This window comes from Pichia membranifaciens (assembly GCF_001661235.1).
Source record: "Pichia membranifaciens NRRL Y-2026 unplaced genomic scaffold PICMEscaffold_2, whole genome shotgun sequence".
Lineage (NCBI taxonomy): Eukaryota > Fungi > Ascomycota > Pichiomycetes > Pichiales > Pichiaceae > Pichia > Pichia membranifaciens.
In genome coordinates, this window is record NW_017566983.1 from 580180 (window position 1) to 598146 (window position 17967).

At 42.2% G+C, this 17967-nt stretch overlaps 9 protein-coding genes across 9 annotated transcripts in view; 4 read left to right on the forward strand and 5 right to left on the reverse strand.

Moving 5' to 3' along the window:
- Nucleotides 1-955: 955 nt before the first annotated feature.
- PICMEDRAFT_30721 (hypothetical protein) lies at nt 956-2239 on the forward strand (the record flags this gene model as incomplete). Its single annotated transcript, XM_019162650.1, has 1 exon — nt 956-2239. The coding sequence occupies one exon, from the start codon at nt 956-958 to the stop codon at nt 2237-2239; it is 1284 nt and encodes a 427-aa protein (XP_019018395.1).
- A 186-nt stretch (nt 2240-2425) lies between these two features.
- On the reverse strand, nt 2426-5083 carry PICMEDRAFT_71371 (hypothetical protein; the record flags this gene model as incomplete). Its single annotated transcript, XM_019163905.1, has 1 exon — nt 2426-5083. One exon carries the CDS (start codon nt 5081-5083, stop codon nt 2426-2428), a length of 2658 nt encoding a protein of 885 aa, XP_019018396.1.
- A 215-nt stretch (nt 5084-5298) lies between these two features.
- On the reverse strand, nt 5299-8538 carry PICMEDRAFT_49875 (hypothetical protein; the record flags this gene model as incomplete). Its single annotated transcript, XM_019163143.1, has 2 exons — nt 5299-8349; nt 8419-8538. 2 exons carry the CDS (start codon nt 8536-8538, stop codon nt 5452-5454), a joined length of 3018 nt encoding a protein of 1005 aa, XP_019018397.1. The 3' UTR covers nt 5299-5451.
- Nucleotides 8539-8667: 129 nt separating this feature from the next.
- Nucleotides 8668-9154, forward strand: PICMEDRAFT_110194 (hypothetical protein). The gene has a single exon (XM_019159739.1). It carries the CDS (start codon nt 8797-8799, stop codon nt 9055-9057), a length of 261 nt encoding a protein of 86 aa, XP_019018398.1. The 5' UTR covers nt 8668-8796; the 3' UTR covers nt 9058-9154.
- PICMEDRAFT_71373 (hypothetical protein) lies at nt 9052-10146 on the reverse strand (the record flags this gene model as incomplete). The annotated part of the gene is made up of 1 exon (XM_019163906.1): nt 9052-10146. The coding sequence occupies one exon, from the start codon at nt 10144-10146 to the stop codon at nt 9052-9054; it is 1095 nt and encodes a 364-aa protein (XP_019018399.1).
- Nucleotides 10147-10306: 160 nt separating this feature from the next.
- On the reverse strand, nt 10307-11890 carry PICMEDRAFT_110098 (hypothetical protein). The gene has a single exon (XM_019159738.1). It carries the CDS (start codon nt 11785-11787, stop codon nt 10468-10470), a length of 1320 nt encoding a protein of 439 aa, XP_019018400.1. The 5' UTR covers nt 11788-11890; the 3' UTR covers nt 10307-10467.
- Nucleotides 11855-12545, forward strand: PICMEDRAFT_15263 (hypothetical protein). The gene has a single exon (XM_019160741.1). It carries the CDS (start codon nt 12212-12214, stop codon nt 12404-12406), a length of 195 nt encoding a protein of 64 aa, XP_019018401.1. The 5' UTR covers nt 11855-12211; the 3' UTR covers nt 12407-12545.
- Nucleotides 12546-14278: 1733 nt separating this feature from the next.
- Nucleotides 14279-17061, forward strand: PICMEDRAFT_62227 (hypothetical protein; the record flags this gene model as incomplete). Its single annotated transcript, XM_019163467.1, has 3 exons — nt 14279-14643; nt 14745-17018; nt 17042-17061. Exons 1-3 carry the CDS (start codon nt 14310-14312, stop codon nt 17059-17061), a joined length of 2628 nt encoding a protein of 875 aa, XP_019018402.1. The 5' UTR covers nt 14279-14309.
- A 95-nt stretch (nt 17062-17156) lies between these two features.
- PICMEDRAFT_110467 (hypothetical protein) overlaps nt 17157-17967 on the reverse strand; it is a 1096-nt gene continuing 285 nt past the window's right edge. Inside the window, exons 2-3 of the mRNA XM_019159743.1 lie at nt 17763-17955; nt 17157-17499 (exon numbers count right to left, since the gene is read on the reverse strand). Of these exons, the coding sequence (XP_019018403.1) occupies nt 17251-17499; nt 17763-17954 (441 nt within the window). The 5' untranslated portion in view covers nt 17955 and the 3' untranslated portion in view covers nt 17157-17250. The remainder of the gene's footprint in view (nt 17500-17762; nt 17956-17967) is intronic.

The following is a 17967-nucleotide window of genomic DNA, read 5'->3' on the forward strand; positions in this document are numbered from 1 at the left end:
TGAAGAAAATCCACCGCCTAATTTTCAGAACGAAATCAAAGAAGAGGCTCAAGTTTTGGTTGGTCACATGTTTAGAAACCCTGCTGACGAATTGAGAAGACGTAACCGACTTAGACATAATAGCAATGAAGAAGGCACGGATAATGCGGACACACAAGCTACGAATAATCATGATGTCGATAATTCTGGAATGACTTCCGGTAGTGGTTCGACCAACAACTACATGTATGTCCCGGATCGTGCACATTTACCGGTTGATCCATTTGACGATTTACAAGATATTCATAAGCTGAGTATTGATGTTCCAGATAATGTGAGAAGCAAGCCAAGAAAATATAGAGCAGGAATACAGTCTGCTTTATTTCAACTTTATAACACCCACTTGCTTCCATCATCAGTGTCAGCAACAACTTCATCAATAGATGGGACAACCTTGACAGACCAAGAGATGAATAATTCTACGGCTGAAGTTAATAGTTTGAATATGAGCCTTGGAAACGAGATACGAAAAAATGGACTGGGAGCACTGCATCCACATGAACCGGCAACAGTCCTGGATGCAGAACTACCGGAATTTGGAAGTAAGATGGAGGAGTTAACTGAGGATGCAGAAACACATCTGGATGGTTTTTCCAAAATACATAAGAGAGCTTCATCTTTCCAAAATAAGTTATTTGGACCGGAGAAACTAAAATTTCACGGAAATTTGGAAGGGAAATCGGGCACGAAGAGAAAAGGGGATGTTTCTTTTGCGCTTCCCAATTTTACTTCGAAACCTCCATCTGCTAGTTCATATACACCCTACGAAAAGCAAGAACTGCAAGGATATAGAAACCTCAAAAAGCGTGCAAAATTCAACAAGAAACTAACTAAGGAAACTGCTGCTCGTATTACTGTTCATATTGCTGATGTTTTAGAAAGACAGAGGTTTATATTAACTCTCTGTAAGGCATTTATGCTTTATGGTGCTCCAACGCACAGACTTGAGGAATATATGTCTATGACTGCCCAAGTTTTGGAAATTGATGGCTCTTTCATTTACTTTCCGGGATGTATGCTGGTTTCTTTCGGTGATTTGAATGCGCGTACTTCTGAAATGAAACTTGTTCGTTGTGCTCAGGGGTTGAATTTAGGAAAGTTAGACGAAGTTCATGATATCTATAAAAATGTTGTGCATGATCGATTAGGTACGGTGGAGGGCTATGAACTTTTGGATGAAATAATGAACAGAAAACCGAAATTTAATGCTTGGTGGTGTATCTTGTTTTATTCGGTTGCATCTGTTGCCGTTGCACCATGGAGTTTTGGTGGCTCGTGGATTGATTTACCCATTTGTTTCGGGATTGGAGGAATCATTGGATTTTTACAGTTTGTGGTTTGTCCCAAAAACACACTTTATTCTTCAGTTTTTGAAGTCAGCTCAAGTATTATTGCGAGCTTTATTGCTCGTGCTATTGGTTCCATTAATGGAGGAAACACCTTTTGTTATGCTGCAATTGTTCAAAGTTCACTAGCTTTAATTTTACCAGGTTACATTATCTTGTGTGGTTCACTTGAGCTCCAAAGCAGGAACATTGTGGCAGGTAGTGTTCGAATGTTCTATGCTTTTATTTATTCCCTCATGCTTTCTTTTGGTCTTACTCTAGGTGCTGCTCTTTATGGATGGCTTGACAAAAATGCGACATCTGCTACAAGTTGCAAATCAGATATTTCTCCATGGTTCTACTTTCTATTCATCCCTTTATTCACAATGGGTATTGCGTTGACGAATCAAGCCTCATGGTCACAACTTCCAATGATGTCATTCATTTCTGGTGCAGGATATGTGGTATCCTACTTTTCTTCAAAACATTTCAAAGAGGTTACGGAATTGAATGCAACATTGGGATGCTTCATCATAGGGCTTGTAAGTAACATCTATTCAAGGTTGCTAAAATCATTCAACAAATATTTCACAACAAGGGGTACTTTCATGACAGTTTCATTGATGTTGCCAGGGATTTTTGTGCAAGTTCCGAGTGGTATTGCCTCTCAAGGTTCTGTTTTTACTGGTATCAATACAGCTAATAGTCTTGTTCACTCAAACAGCAGCGAGGCTGCCTCAACTTCTAATACTAATTCTTTATCTTTTGGTATGGTTATGATTCAAGTTGCTCTAGGTATAAGTGTGGGCTTATACTTAAGTACCATTTTGGTGTATCCTTTCGGTAAAAAGAACACAGGATTGTTTACTTTATAAACATGAATTTTCGAAGGTTCCCTGCCTATGTTGTATTCATAAAGGCTCGTGGTTCGTATAGACGAACATAACCCACGCCGAAATTCAAATACTATTCTGCTTTGCTTCAATTCATTTTATATCATCATTTTTTGTAAATACCAATTTTTATATACTCATTCACTTTAGAAAACAAAATTGACACAATCAATATGTTTCGTAAATCATAGACCTCACTCTGTAGTCTTCATTAGCTTCTTCAATATCTTGCCAGTTTCCAATGAAATCGTCCTTACCTCTCACAATACCTGGTAGAGTTTTACCAGCCGAGTGACGTCTCCAGACCTTCTTTGCTTCTTCATCCGTGCCCAAATCACGATATTCAAATTTGACCCGATTTGCAGTGAGAATTGTGATCAACCGATTGGTGCGTGTAGTAACTTGAAATCCACCAGCGAAGGAAGTATACAAAAAGACAGGCTCATCTTCAAAAGTCATCTTTTCTACTTTTGGAACAAAAACAGAACCATCTTTACCCAAAGGATTGTATGACTCTTTCATAGCCTTTTCTCTCATAGCTGCTGCAATTATAGCGTCTGTGTCATCAGCATCATTTATGTGACTATGCACAATTTCAGCGGTTGGAGCATGGCTTGGTTCTGTTGCCACCTCCGTATTTTCAGCCACAGAAGGGCTTTTGCTACTTTCCAGATTTACCTTACCAGCTTCTGTAGATCCAACTTCACCATCATTTGTTGTCTCTTCAATCAAATTCATCTCCTCTTTTTCACCAACTACTTTTTTTATCTCCTCACTGCCTGCATTAGAAAAATCATCATTCACGCTCAAAGACTCGTTTAATTCAACGGGGTTTTCAACCCCATCAGCTTCCACCTCAGTATCTGCTAGTTGTTTTTGCCCTGTACTAATCTTTTGTGGATTTGGCCATTCGGAGTTCTCTGGTTTTCCAAGAACCTCATTATTTTCAACAGATTCTGTATCTTTTTTTTCTGTCTTTATAGCTCCTGAAGTATCCTCGCTGTAACTACTACTTGTTCCTTTCACATTACTTTGAATAAGTTTTTCTTCTCCTTCGCCTTCTCCTGTATGCTTAGGAATCTCAGTTTCCTTCTCAGCCTCCTGCTCTGAAACTTTTGCATCTATCTTGCCGTCTATTTCAGCTTCATTTGAATATTTCACTTCTGTCGCTCCAACTCCTGAACCGTTTTCTTCAGAGAGGTTAGTTTTATTTTCAACGATATCCGGAACATCATTATTAGATTCTTTCACCTCGTTCTCATCCTTCTCATTTTCAGAAATTCCGTCTTCAATTTTCAATTCAGAGGTCAACTTATCACCGTTCTCTACCTGGTCTCCCTGACATTTTTCATCTTCTACTATAGTTTTCCCACTTGCAGGTTCATCAGTATTAGAATCAGTCAAGGCCGTTCCCCTCTCCTTGTCATTAGCCCCGTCGGCTCTGCCTGATTTTTCACTTTTTGTAGCCTCTTCCTCTTCATCATCTTCAAGCATTAGTTCCATTGCTGAGGTTGCCAACTGGTCCAATAAATCATTCGAGCTTAGATTTTTGCGATTGCTCGCTTGTTCCTCTTCAGCTACTTCAGCCAAACCTTGTTGCAAGTTCTTAACAATGTCACCACCATCCGAAAGTCTTTTGCCACCTTTCACTGAATGCGTGTCTTCGACAAAATCCAACGCCTTGTTGACAGCATACTCTATATCAGATCTGTTAGACATGGAATCGTCATTAATCAAAGCACCACTTTCTCTCAAATCGTTGCTGTCAAGTTGCTCCTCGCCCAAAGCCTTACGGTCGTTTGCCATCCTAGAACGTGATCTAGAGATAGAACGAAGGTAGTTCAAAGATGAAGAATTCGGGATACGGGGGCCAGATGGATCATGCCTTGGTCTTCTTTCGGAGACCAGAGAGTGTGAGCTTTTGTCGTAAGTACTAGTGATTGAAAGGTCACCGTTTAAACCACTGTGAATCGACTCCCCTCTTGCGAGATTAGGCCTGTCACCATGATCATTCGATCGCGATGATGAGTGTCTATGCCTTGAGAGAGATCTTGATCTTTGCTCCTCCAACAATCTGGATTCGGAACCTTCTCTCATCGCCGCTGGAGGCGTGAATTCAGAGTCGACTTCAATTGCACTATCTGGAACCGGCGGATCTTCAACTTCCTTCACTTCTTCAAGAGACAAGCTCTTGGTGCTCGGGCAAATTGATTTTACAACATTTCCATCGATCAAGGTACTTGCTTTTTCAAAGTTACCCTTATTTACCACGTTAATGATGTCATCAACACTGCGCATTTTGTCGGGCTCAATGAAAAGATTTGAGTCTTCTAATTGAGTCAAATCTTTTCCCTTCTTCTTCTTCAGGGGATATTTGTAGTCGCTTGAGGTACCACCGGCAGGAGCTAGATACTTATCTGCATCACCACCCAAAATAGTTTCCTTGTTTCCATCATCAATCCTTTCCTCTTCGACATTTAAGTCTTTCAATTCAGCAGGAGTGAGCGATGTGGTAGACACATTTGACTTCAACTCCTCTGACATCACCGCATCCGGGATCAAGTTCTTCTTCACGTGTCCCTCTCTATCCAACACGTCATTCAGCTCTTGCTCTTCTTGGTCCGTAGTGAGACCACCCTCTTTGGCAATCTCATCAACAGGAACTAGCTCTGAAGCTGACTCAGACTTGACAAAAGATGCTTTCGTTGAGTCTGAATTAAAGGACTTCAGAGTAGGTATTTGGTCTGAGGAGTCTCTTAAGGAAGATCCGATAAGGGAAGGTGTGTTCTTGCTCTTGAGTCCTTCAACTTCTATATTCATGTCCATCGTGAAGTAAGAACTCTTTTTTGTGTTGTGACGGTAGTGATTGACTAAAATCCCTGTTCCTGCCTTTCTTGCCTGCAATGCTTTTCTCTTTCTCACACGTCACGGGTGAAACAATATCCTTACAATGCAACCACCATCTCGTCCACGACCAACAAAAATGCATGAAAATGAGAAAAATCGGCTTTCTGAAAGGCGGGGGGAAGGGGAGAAAGGATCACGTGATATCTTACATTAACTTATGCTTTATCTTTTTTGGCTTGCTTTTACATATATCTAGGCATGGTGGACATACACATACACAGATAAGTTTTCTATAAATCAAAAGAGGAGGGCAAAAACTCAGTTTTGGCTATTTAGCAAATTGCTATCTATTTCGAAGCAGTCAGGGCTTGGATCTTCTCAGCTGCCTTGGCAATATTTTCTGGCTTGCCGTTGATTCTGACTAGGTCGCTTTCGCTATCTTGCTTTGGAACGAAGATCTTGACCTTGAACTCGTCCTCGAGGGACCTTCTCACAGAACCACCGGAGCCAACAATGTGTCTATGTTGTTTTTTAGGGACTTCGATAGTCTCATCGGTCACGCTCTCAAAATCCTTCACCATTGCGCTGATAGTGTCAATAATCTTGGCGACAACGGCCTTGTCTCCTTCGCAAACAATGGTCGTGGATTCCGAGTTCCGTGCAGGAAATTGTATGAAACGTCTAAAATCACGGTCGGTTTCAGATCCACCAGCATTAATGACGATTTCACGCAACGTCTTACCGCTAGGACCAATCAAGTTACCATACCATTTTGGATCAACCTCAATGGTTTCAGAGGTAGAATTTACAATACGCTTGACAATGGCATCAATCTTTGATTTTGCTTCCTTGATACCGGCTTTGGAACCGACTATCTCAAAATCCGCAGAACCTGTTTCCTGAGCTTTAGCTTGATCTGTCTTGGCATGGATTCTGACCCCAGTGTCCACAGAAATATCATTAATGGTTTCACCACTTTTGCCAATAACTCTCGACAATGCTTCGCTAGGAACTTGAATGACCTCAACAAAGCCATTTTCCTTTTCGTAATCCAAGAGCTGCTTGATTTCCTCTTCAGCCTTAGCAACACCTCTAGAAGGACCCTTGATAACAACACTACCCTTAGTTTCGTTCGAATCAGAAAATTGGATTTTAACATTGTATTTATCTTGAAGCCTATTGACATAGACACCGCTCGGACCAATCAATTGTTTGCGGAACTTCTGTTCGATGTTTAACGTTGCGGTCTTTTCATCAGCCCACTTCTTGGACAATTGACTTACCTTCTTAATACACTCATCGACATTTGACTTGAGGCCTGTAAGTTTGATCTCAGCACTCTCAACCTTATCCGAGTCATCAGTCAACACATCTATCTTAACATCGAATTCATCTCTAATTTGGTTCAACGATGCACCCTTTTGGCCAATGAATCTAGCCAAATATTTAGATGGGAATTCAATAACGGTGTTGTACTTAGATGCTTCCTCGTAATTCTTAACATCATCAATGAGTTGCTGAATGTCACCAATCGCTTTCTTGATTTCGTTTTTGTAACCTCTGAGATATATTTCATCTGGCGAAGCGCCATCAGCATTCTGGTGAAGTTTGATTTCAATACTGTTTGGTTCATATTTGTTTAAAAGAACGTTCAGTGTGCTACCTTCAAGGTGAGCTTGATCTGCAGCAGGAGTCTCAATAGTTTCAGCAATCAAATCCTTACTCAAAGCTCTGAGCTCGTTAAGCGATTCATTGACAACATTTAACTTAGCCTCAACTTGGTCTGCGGATGGTAAAAACTCGTCATCGTTTTGTTGAACAATTAACAAGAGCATGTTACCTGCACCTGCCAATGAGCCTAAAGGAACGACAGAAACGTTATTTTCAATTGGCACGGTGTTATCTAACTTAGGGAAGAGAAATGATTCAATGTCAGATACAGCTTTAACAAAGTTAGGGGTAATCTTATTGACATTATCAACTAGGTCTTTTCTTGCCTTCTTTATATCATCCTTCTTATCTTTAGTAGAGCTGAAAGAAATGACGACATTTTTGACTTCAGGATCAATTATATTCTTGTATGAAGGACCTGAGACCTTGATACCGTACTGTGAACTTAATGCATCAAAGTACTTGGTGTAAGCAAAAAATGCAGTCAGATATTTGGCATGTTGATAGTTGCCACCGTGAGATTTGGAGATATCCAAGGAGTCAACAAAATACTCGGATGTTAAGTTTTTTGCGAATGGAATAGCTTTTGAAATGTTTGATTTTACACCAATAAACTTAACCTTGGAGGAAGTTTCATCTTGTGGAGGTACTTCCATCACCACGCTAGTAGCTTCTAGAATTTTGTCAGTGTCTAAAAATGGATGCAAATGCTTCGGAACTTCACGCTCTTCGACAACAACCTGGTTGTCCAAAGAAACCAATGTAGATTTGATGGCATTACGTGCTTCAATTACACCTTCTCTTGGACCTGTGACCAAGATGTAGCTAATTCTCGAAGATGGCTCTGGACAGATAGCTTCAACTCCTTCAGGGAAAACAGTTTCAGCAATTTCATTGGTGACAAAGGGTTTCAATTTTTCAGAAACAGGAACTCTGACACTCAAAGTCTTGGTATGCTCATTAACAATTGCTAGAATCTTAGCCTTTGCATCAGAACATCCTTGAATATCCCCCTCAATGGTGACAGTTAATGATTTACCAAACAATTCCTCGTCTTCCGTCAGCAAAGAGTTGGAGCTTTCAGAAGTTTCTGATTCTCTACCGATGTCAATTCTCACCGATGTCGCTTCGATGATTGGCTTTAAAGTTTTACCGCCAGATCCAATGACAGCAGATCTTAACTTGGATGGAATTTCAAAGGAAATCTTGGTAGGTTTGGTCAATTGCCTGATAAGCTCTCTCTTTGCCTGTGGAACGTTATCGGAAGGCCCATTTAAAAGGAAGGTTCTCTTCTTCGTGGCACCTGAGTAAGTTGACTCCACTTTGACGTTCAAAGAAGCCTGGATCTTGGCAAAAATCTTGAAAAGTTCTCCTTTCGCAAGATTTTGTTGTTGCTCGTCGGCAATGATGAAAGTAACTTGAGTGGAAGACGATTTGACGGCAGGCCTGAAAGAAGAGACTGGCTTTGCCCACGAAGACCTTGTTGGGTCAGAGGAAGGGCCCCATAGGGCAGGAGCAGAGCCTGTGGCGTCACCTAGAGATGGAAAATATGCGTCATCGTCCATTCTGATGACCTTCTTCGGCTTAATCTCGGTAACCTCGTCGAGAATGTCGTCTGCGGAAGTAGAGCTGGCAGTGGTCACAGAGTCCTCAACAGAGTTAGGGGTTGCGGTTGAGAATTCAGTTGGGGCAGGCGAAGATGGCTCTTCGGCAGCGCTTGCTTGGGCGTGCTTCAATGCTAACAATTCAGCTGGAGTGGACATGACTGAGAGCAAAGGTTGAAAAGGTAGTATGTGGCTGAACACAGGGAGGTCGACGGAAACAGTGGGCAGTAAAAACGGAAGATACAGGGACAAAACTAGGGAAAGTGTGGCAAGGAGGTTTTATGTATATAACCGCTGTAGGATATATATATATATGTAGATGTATCTTGGCAAACACGGATATGAAGTTCGATCTGAGTTGAATAGTGTATAGGCAGATGAGATAGGAGGTAGGAGGGTTTCCCGAAATCAAAGAAGATGAACAGTAGCTGTAAGAAAACGGTTGTGAGAAATATAAACTCTTTTGCTCCGTTTGGTCCTGGGGATTTGGCTACACTACACAGCACTTATATGCACATCACCGACGGCCAACTTCTTCACCAGATCCCAGATGTTTTCAAAACTAGCCCATGTGCGTCGTCGTCGTCGTCCTTTTTTTTCGTTCGACGTGGCCTTAGAGTGGGCTCTCGCGGTGCACAGAAGCTTTCGCACGGTGTTTGGGGTGGCGGGCTCTCATAGCAAGACATGTTTCTGGAGAAACGAGCCACCAAGAAATCCTGCCACAAAGAGCACGCCTCTGCCGACGGTGAAGGCGTTAATCTCAGTAAACATGGTGACAATTCCAGGCCCGGGACAGACACCGGCAAGTGCCCAGCCGACGCCGAAAACCGCGTTTCCTAGAAGAAACTGGAGGCTGGTTTCTTCACTGAAGTTCAAGTCGTATTCGGACTCAAAAAGAGGCTTCTTGACAGTGACAGTAGCGTCCCCGTCCTTTGCAGCTGTAAATATGGCCTCTGCTTTTGTTTGAGGAAGCCATTTTTTCCATAAAAGAATGTTTGGGGCAATGCAGAAGAGAGGTATCATTGCCAAGCTTGGGTCGAAGCTGGCCGGTCTCCAAAAGGAAAGGAACCCTATGATTTTGGATGTGTCGGTCATGCCTGCGACGCAAAGGCCCGTTCCAAACAAAAAGCCTGAGCTTATTCCGGTAATCCAGCGCACGAAGTTGTCGGCAAGAGATGTACGAGTGGTGGGGACTTTGTCGTTTTTGTGCTTGAGCCAGAGGCCGATTCTGGGAAGGACAATGTAGGACCAAAGTTGGCCAAGAACAACGAGCGCAAGTAACAGCATCATGTTTTCTTTGAAACCTGTGAAACTGTGGTCGTATTCGTAGCTCGGGACTCCGCGAGGATCCACTCTGAAGCTGCCCATGAGCACCGTAGTTATCACTGCAGTGAGGAAAAACGTGCACGTAGCAACAAAGCTCCGCCACCTCAATCGACTAAGACCTATTAGCATGTGTCCACTGGTGCATCCACATCCAGCACTGGTCCCTGCGCCAACTAGCAATCCTGCAACCAAGTAGCTCGTTGGAAACGTGCTTATCGTTGCGGGGACCACCGCTGGGGAAAATGAGGGCAAAAACTTATTGACAAATCCAGAAGAGATGAAAAGACCTAGCAGAATGGATGCTGAGTGGACTGACGGTTTGAATACCGAGTTGTACAAAATGGATGAAAAGCCTATTGACTTTCCTTCCAGGTGCATATAAGATGATGTTGCCGCCTGGATGAGAAGCGCCCCCAGGGAAGACTCTAGTGGAGTGAACATCGCTTTTGTTTCTTTAACTTGTTTATCTTCTTATGCTGATGTCGACATTACTCCGACGGAGAAGAGAATTGAGTTTGTAAAAAAAAAGCAACAGCAGGAACAGCCGCAGATAAAATACAATCCCCATGTTCGAAGCCCGAAAATTGACATCTTCTCGCTTCCACTTTTTCGGAGATTGAATAGACAAAATACAAACACGCCAGAATCACCAACGCCCGTAATATTCAGATGCAGTTACAGCACTAAACGTGTACACACAAGTAAAAACTAGACTCGGGCGTAGATTGATGTAAAATATGCTACGCCGTTTCCATCTCATCATTAAAGCCTGGGCCCTTCTTCCCATTGGACACCGCACCACTCTTCAAGGTAAGCAACACCGTTTTTGTCAAGCCAGTTGAGGGGCACAAAGTCCTCACTATCGGTAGCAACTATAATTGTACCCCATTCCATTCCGTTCTGCATGATCTGTTGGATATCATCAATGTCATTTTCCAAATCAATGATCATCTTAGGCATTAGCTGCATTTCAAAACGTCGGCTGCCGCTTGGGTTGTATGCTGGAGAGGGGATGTTCCACTCTGATCTGCTCTTGAACTTTCCACTTTCCGAGTAGAAAATTCGGCTGAGTTTGTCTTTGGATGAATATAAAATGGGCGATCCATCGGGCTCATAACGCAAAACCTGCTGGGTGTTGTAAGATAGTATTCTTGTAAAATTCTGGAAGGTTTGATCATCAAATAGTTTTGACAAATCTTCAGTTTCCTTATTTTTTTCAGGGTTTATTTTGGGAAGATTACCCTGCTGAACATTATTCAATGACGGACTGTCTTCAACAAATTCTCCCTCCTCCTCAATTTTAAGGTTTTCTGGTATAGGAGGTAGCTTTTGTTTGGAAGGATCCAATTTTTCTTGCTCAAAGTACAGAATGAATCCTTTGAACTCGGGCAAATTGTACTCCACGATCTTTTTCTCAGCAAACTGTTGTTTGGATGTTTTATTTGCCTTTGCAGCAGATGTTCTCGCCACATCGGCAAACGTAGGATTCTCATCTTGAACCTTTTGTAAAGCTGTGGCCACATTCTTTGTATCAAAAGGATTCGAGGCGTTGGCAAAAGGGTTTGCAGTAGAACTTGCAAAAGGGTTCTCCAAAGTCTGAGTTGTTGATGAGGCAGCCGGGGAAAACAAGTTCTGGACCAAATCCTTGGTTTCCTTTTCCTTTGCTAGCTGTTCTTGTTCCTTCAGTTTATGTGCTTCCTCCTGTTCTTTATCTTCCCTCTCTTTTCTTTGCATCTCTTTTTCATCTTTTTTCACTCCCCGGATTGCTCGGACACTTCCCTCTTTACGACGGCACTTCGCTTCGATACATATGAAAACATACAATGTACGATCGTAGTAGGTGTCAGGTATGTCTGCAGTACACTGAGCTAACAACCGCATTGGTTTGTGGCAATTTTTGCAATGCACAAGGTTATAAGGAATAGGAGACAATTTGTCCATTGGGAGTGGCTGCCCACCGATGAATGAATCTTTTGCATATAGTGGTTCGTCTTCCGAGATTGCGATGTCAACATACCCCAACAACGTTGAAGTTACCGTTGGGGACGATGAAATTGAGTCAGCATCGGAATCGTTAGACATATTCTCACTCTTTGCAGAAAAGCTAGTGAATGAATGCAAAAAGCAGATACTACTTTAGTGAAGTGGAGATTATTTGAAGTATCACACTACGAGATGTTCTCCCTAGATCAATCATCATGTCTTTATGAAGAACAAAAAAATAAAAAACTGAAAAAGTAAAAAACAAATTGAAAAAAGTTGTAGCTGAAATTTACTTTTTTAGTTACGTAAGCTATACGAATGCCTGGCTTTAGCATCTCACTATCGAGGTAATTGATAAACGAGCATCTACTGAATTTGTGTTCTGGTGTCCTTGTGAACTGAGAAAATATTAACATCTCTTTTCTGCAGCAAGTACAGCTCCTTTTTGCTTTTTTCCGACAAAAATTCAGATTAGGCGAAACCAATTAAGTATGAACACTCCAACTTTCAAAAAACCGACTTTATGGTTTCGTGTAATGAGAGGACTAGTCATGATCTATTGCATATTAGGTCAGCTACTGACATAAGCGAAATGCATGATTTTGAAAACAGTCCTTTTTTTTTTGTGAAAAAGAGATTAAAAAGCAATCGTAAGTGTATTCTCACCTCTCGACCGGATTTAGATCTGCCAGATCTAGTTCTTTTTTCGACACAGTGATGTGTTACTACATCGGTGTTTCAGAAGCAATTAAAGACAGAATAATTCTTCTTAGCAAAACCTGATTCAAAATTTTGGCTTTTTTACCGGCGTTTCGAAGAGGCAAAACTAAGCGTGGAAAGCGGAGCTTATGTATGCACGTAGGCATGCATGCATTTGTGTTCGTAAAAACACATGTTCACACTGGATTTTCTACGTATGATCACGCTCAACATTATCACCTGGTGTTCGGATAATTGTCGGGTTAGTTATAGCTCAGCGGGTCGGTAACAAGGCCTTTACTATTTTCTTAGTTTTTTCCGTTACATTCTCGCAGGGTGAGAAACAAGGCTTTGTTTGAGAAGCCCCGCAAGTAAAACAAAGAGCAATATAGCCGCATTGCAGATTATGGACTTCAAGAGTGAATATCATTGCGCGGGTCGCAACTTTGTGCAGGAAGATTTTGGTTTGTTTTAAGTCGTGGAGGCTTCCTCAAGCATTCCTTTCTCTTAATTCTCAATTGCAAGAAGTAGAGCATGCTATGCAGATAGGGAAAAAGCGATTTATCAGGTGGTTGCTCACAGTTTAACAAACAGGCAAAGAGTTGTGTCAAAGGCCAGAACAAAATTTAATGTCTATAGGGCTTTGATAGCTTGTCAACTATAGTACATCGGGAGAGACCTCTCAGTTTCCTGAAAATAATCCATTTCCAACCGCAATGCTTTGAATGTTCATGAAGCCCACATAATGCACAGCTTTGATGCTCATGCGGAATATAGCTCCAAGCCACAGCTTGCGCGTGGACTGGTCAATTTAAGTTGTCGCTGCACTCAGGCTGGGCGGCATATAGCGGATATCATGTCGGCAAAAGGGGCTGTAAATAGCAGATACCTCTTTTGATGGGTACTATAATCCTGACCATGCAGGATGTGCAGCTAAATAATAGCATGCACCAGTTGATGATTAGTATCGCGGGTGCCCTCATTTCAAAAAATGACTCCTACAAAATTCTATTAAACGCCCGCATAATTGTACTGGTTAGAGTGAGCGTCCACCACTTGGAATTTTGTCTTCCCATAAAATTTGCGAACTACTTTTTTCCCGCCGAATTTGCTCTCGCTCCAACATCAGTGTTTTGAAGAAATCGTTCGCTAAATACAAATGTAATCTGTTTGACTAATTTTTAGGTAGCTGTACATGGGCTTGTTCCGATTCAATTCATTTCATGAAATTGTTTCAGCCCATCACACCCGCGTCACTGATTCTTGTACCAACACAGATTCCCACCTCTCGGTACAAACTTTTCCTTACTTTTTACGTTCCTCACCTTTGATTACACACACGGCTGTAGCTTTTCATAGTTAATAGCCGCACCTCCAGCAGATCCTTTTGTAGAGAGCATGAGTTTAGCACCGTTGGGTAAGAAGTACATGCATCACTTTATGCATAGAAGCGGGTTTCTACGGAAATACAGCATGATTTTCCAGTCGCGAATCTCTACTTGCATGCATGTGATAATATTGAAAATACAAAATTCACTGCAAGTTCAGCCTGTACTTGTGCTTCCATGTGGTCTTGACCTCTATTGTAAATTTTCTTCCAATGACTTCAATTTCTTCTCTTACCTGATGACTCTGCCGTATTATGACAGTTATTACACGGTTATTGATGAGTGCATGCATGAATATTTTTTGCTCCTCGATTAGTTTCTCATTTGCCGAGCCCTTGGCGAAGAAAATAAAATGAGCTTGACTCGATCTTGCTTTTAAGTATTGGATTTCCCTTACTTGATGAAAAAGTTAATTCTGGTTTTAGCTATCTTTCCTCCTTGTCTAACATTGCTCTACGACTTTGCCAAAATTTGTTTCCTCTCTTAGTATTTTTTTGCTAGCACAATAGCCACGAATTGGTTAACAAGCTTCAAATGAAATTAGTGACTTATTTGTTGTGGGCAGCTCTGTTTGCTTGTTCAACTATCGCTGATAATTCAATTCAAACAAGTGTCGTTGGTTGTAATATTAATGCTATTAGCTCCCTGGAAGGTTTCAACGGTGTGTTCTATCAATTCGCTGATATTGCTACGAGCGTATACTCGGATCCAAGTTTCTATGCACAGGGCTATAGGACTGGTAGCGTTGTCGGTACAGCCTCTGATATCACTAACATAAATTTTAGCGTTCCGGGAGGTGAACGTAATCTATTTGGTGTCAATGTAGATACGTCTAGTTTTGCAATCGAATTCACTGGATACTTCAAAGGTAGGTTCACGTCTTTGCTCAACCAGCTCAATATATTCCTCTCTTACTTACAAGTTACTAACATAGTTATCTTTGAAATGTTTTTTGTTACTGTTTCATAGCTGAAAAGGATGGTATTTACGCATTTGATATGTCAAAAGTTGACGATGGCGCTATGGTCTTTATTGGTGACGCTGCTTATGACTGCTGCAAACCAGGTGAAATTCCAACTGGAAGCGCAGACACTGCGGCACTGTTTTCTTACAAAGCTTGGGATGCACCATCTGATGCATCTTACGTTTGGATTTATTTTGAAGCTGGTTCTTACTATCCAATCAGAATTGTATATGCTAATGTGATTAGTGCTGGTGGTATTGACTTGTCGGTAACAGCTCCAGGTGACTCCAGCGCCGTGAACATTGGTGCATTGGTATATCAGCTAGTCAATGACGATTCAGTCAATAAATGTGTTGCTACAACAATTACTACTACCTTTCAGTCATCAACGACTTTTATCTATAGTAAGGATGTTGCCACGACTGTCACAATTCCTCAAACTATCACTGTTGCTGGTACCACTACTGTTGTTATTGAAAAGCAAGTTTACTTCACATCATATGATAAGATTTATACCAGTTACATTTCAGGCTCTTCTTATTACACATCATCGTACGTGTCTACTATTGTAGACAATGGTAATACACTTCCAGCTGAAGTTATTGTCATTGGGGTTCCCTTACTATCAACAACCTCACTTTACACAAATGTGCAAGCAACAAAAACTTTAACATCTCAAATTGTTGTGACAGGTGTTTCCGAGATTTACACAAGTAGCGTCATTGTCGTGGAAGAGCCAAACTTACAGTACACATATATTCCAACAAAAGTCAACACTTTATACACTACAACATCTGCCTTTACTACAGCTGTAAAAGGTAAGCCTATTATAACTTCAGATATTGTTGTTGTTGGCCCAAGCGTTGAAACTTTGACTACATTCTATAACGGAGCTCATACATCTACATTCATGACAACCAGCGTCATAGTCCATGATGGTAAAACGTCAACTTCTCGTGGTTATGTTGTTGAATATCCCCGTGGTACTTCCACCGAAGTATGGGGCACACCAACTACTTCTCAATATACAACAACTGTTACATTAACGAAAGACGGCGTGATGCAAACCTCTGCATATATCGTCAAATTGGTCCCATCGTACAGTTATGTCTATAGCAGTGGAACCGACACTGTTGCACATACAAAAAGTTTTACAAGGACAAAAGTTGAAAATGGTATTACAAGTCAATATGTTGAAATCGATATTGTTTATCCTACACCATATACTAGTATCTCTGTTGGTACTGTTGGATCCACCTACACTACCACCCAAAATGGCCACACTTATGTTGTTGTTGAAGAAACGGACTTTCCTACAACCACTTCGTTTTGGAATAAAAATTATGTTACAACTACATTTTCTCCTGTTGTTACCGGCACTTCCACAGGCTGGGAATGGGAAATCATTTATCCAACTCCAAGTACCACGGTATATGAGTGGAGCGGAGTATATACAAAAACAGAAACCAGTACACTCTACTACCAAGAAACTTTAGTCACAGGTTTCGAAGTAGTAAACTACGTACCTTCCTATGCACAGTCTGTATCTCTTTGGACTGGAACCGGATATTCCACTGCAACAGAAACAGGGGTTTTTACAAATCGGTTTGGTATCGTCTCCACATCTACTTACAAAGTGGTTTATAGGCCATCTTCAATGATTGAAACAACCAGTACTTGGAAAAGACCACAAACATCCACTATTCTCACCGAAACTACACTAACCGGGCGAGATGGTTTCCCAATTACTACTACTGAGGAAATTATCATTGTTCCTGATACTTCTGTCATTTACTCTTGGTCCACTTCGGAGGTTTATGGAGGCTGCACTGGATCAGGCACGACCACCTCATACAAAACGACCACAGTACATGGTACCATAACCACTGTTGGCGTTGAGATTGTGAGTGGCCCAGGCGCTTCATGTTATGCCCCACCACCCACCACCTACTATACTACATTCACCCAACCTGCTTCTAATTGTTATTCACATGAAACAACATCGACTTTTTCAACTATGGGATCAGATTACGCAATCACGGAGACCGTTCAAGTAATTGTTGAAACTCCTCCACCTGCATGTTATGCAGTTACAACTATACATACCACTGTTCCTGCTGCAGATTGTTGGTTAACAACTACCACCTCCACTACACAGGTAACTGCCTCAAATTATGCTGTGACCACAATTGTCAGTGTTATCGTCAGCACACCGGGCCCGTCTTGTACCACTTTTGTGACAACCACTGTTCCCGCAACGGACTGTGTACTAGCCACTGGTACATACACTGTGGAGGTGCAGCCTGTGGGTTTTGTTGCTGATGATTCCGACAACTCTGACGACTACATGAAGACCACTGTTAGTGTTATCGTCAGCACACCGGGCCCGTCTTGTACCACTTCTGTGACAACCACTGTTCCCGCAACGGATTGTGTACTAGCCACTGGTACATACACTGTGGAGGTGCAACCTATGAATTTTGTTGCTGATGATTCCGACAACTCTGACGACTACATGAAGACCACTGTTAGTGTTATCGTCAGCACACCGGGCCCGTCTTGCAACTTGGTGTCGTCATCGTCGATATTATTTACTGTTTCATCGAACAAAATATCGTCTGCACCATCTTCAGCGCCATCCAAGAACATATCGTCGGTTCCATCGAAGAGATCATCTTCTGCACCATCTTCAGCTCCATCGTCAGCACCATCGTCGGTTCCATCGTCGGTTCCATCTTCTGCACCATCTTCTGCACCATCGTCAGCACCATCGGCTGCACCATCGTCAGCACCATCGCCTGCACCATCTTCTGCACCATCGGCTGGACCATCTTCTGCACCATCGTCAGCACCATCTTCAGCACCATCTTCTGCACCATCGTCAGCACCATCTTCTGCACCATCGTCGGTTCCATCTTCAGCTCCATCGTCAGCACCATCGTCAGCACCATCGGCTGCACCATCGTCGGTTCCATCGTCGGTTCCATCTTCTGCACCATCGTCAGCACCATCGTCGGTTCCATCGTCGGTTCCATCGTCAGCACCATCGTCAGCACCATCGTCGGTTCCATCGTTGGTTCCATCGGCTGGACCATCTTCTGCACCATCGTCAGCACCATCGTCAGCACCATCTTCTGCACCATCTTCTGCACCATCTTCAGCTCCATCGTCAGCACCATCTTCTGCACCATCGTCGGTTCCATCTTCAGCTCCATCGTCAGCACCATC

Coding starts and splice junctions, on each gene's coding strand:
- PICMEDRAFT_110194 (XM_019159739.1), top strand. CDS start 8,797: ATGAACAGTAGCTGTAAGAAAACGGTTGTGAGAAATATAAACTCTTTT.
- PICMEDRAFT_15263 (XM_019160741.1), top strand. CDS start 12,212: ATGGTTTCGTGTAATGAGAGGACTAGTCATGATCTATTGCATATTAGG.
- PICMEDRAFT_110098 (XM_019159738.1), bottom strand. CDS start 11,787: ATGTCTAACGATTCCGATGCTGACTCAATTTCATCGTCCCCAACGGTA.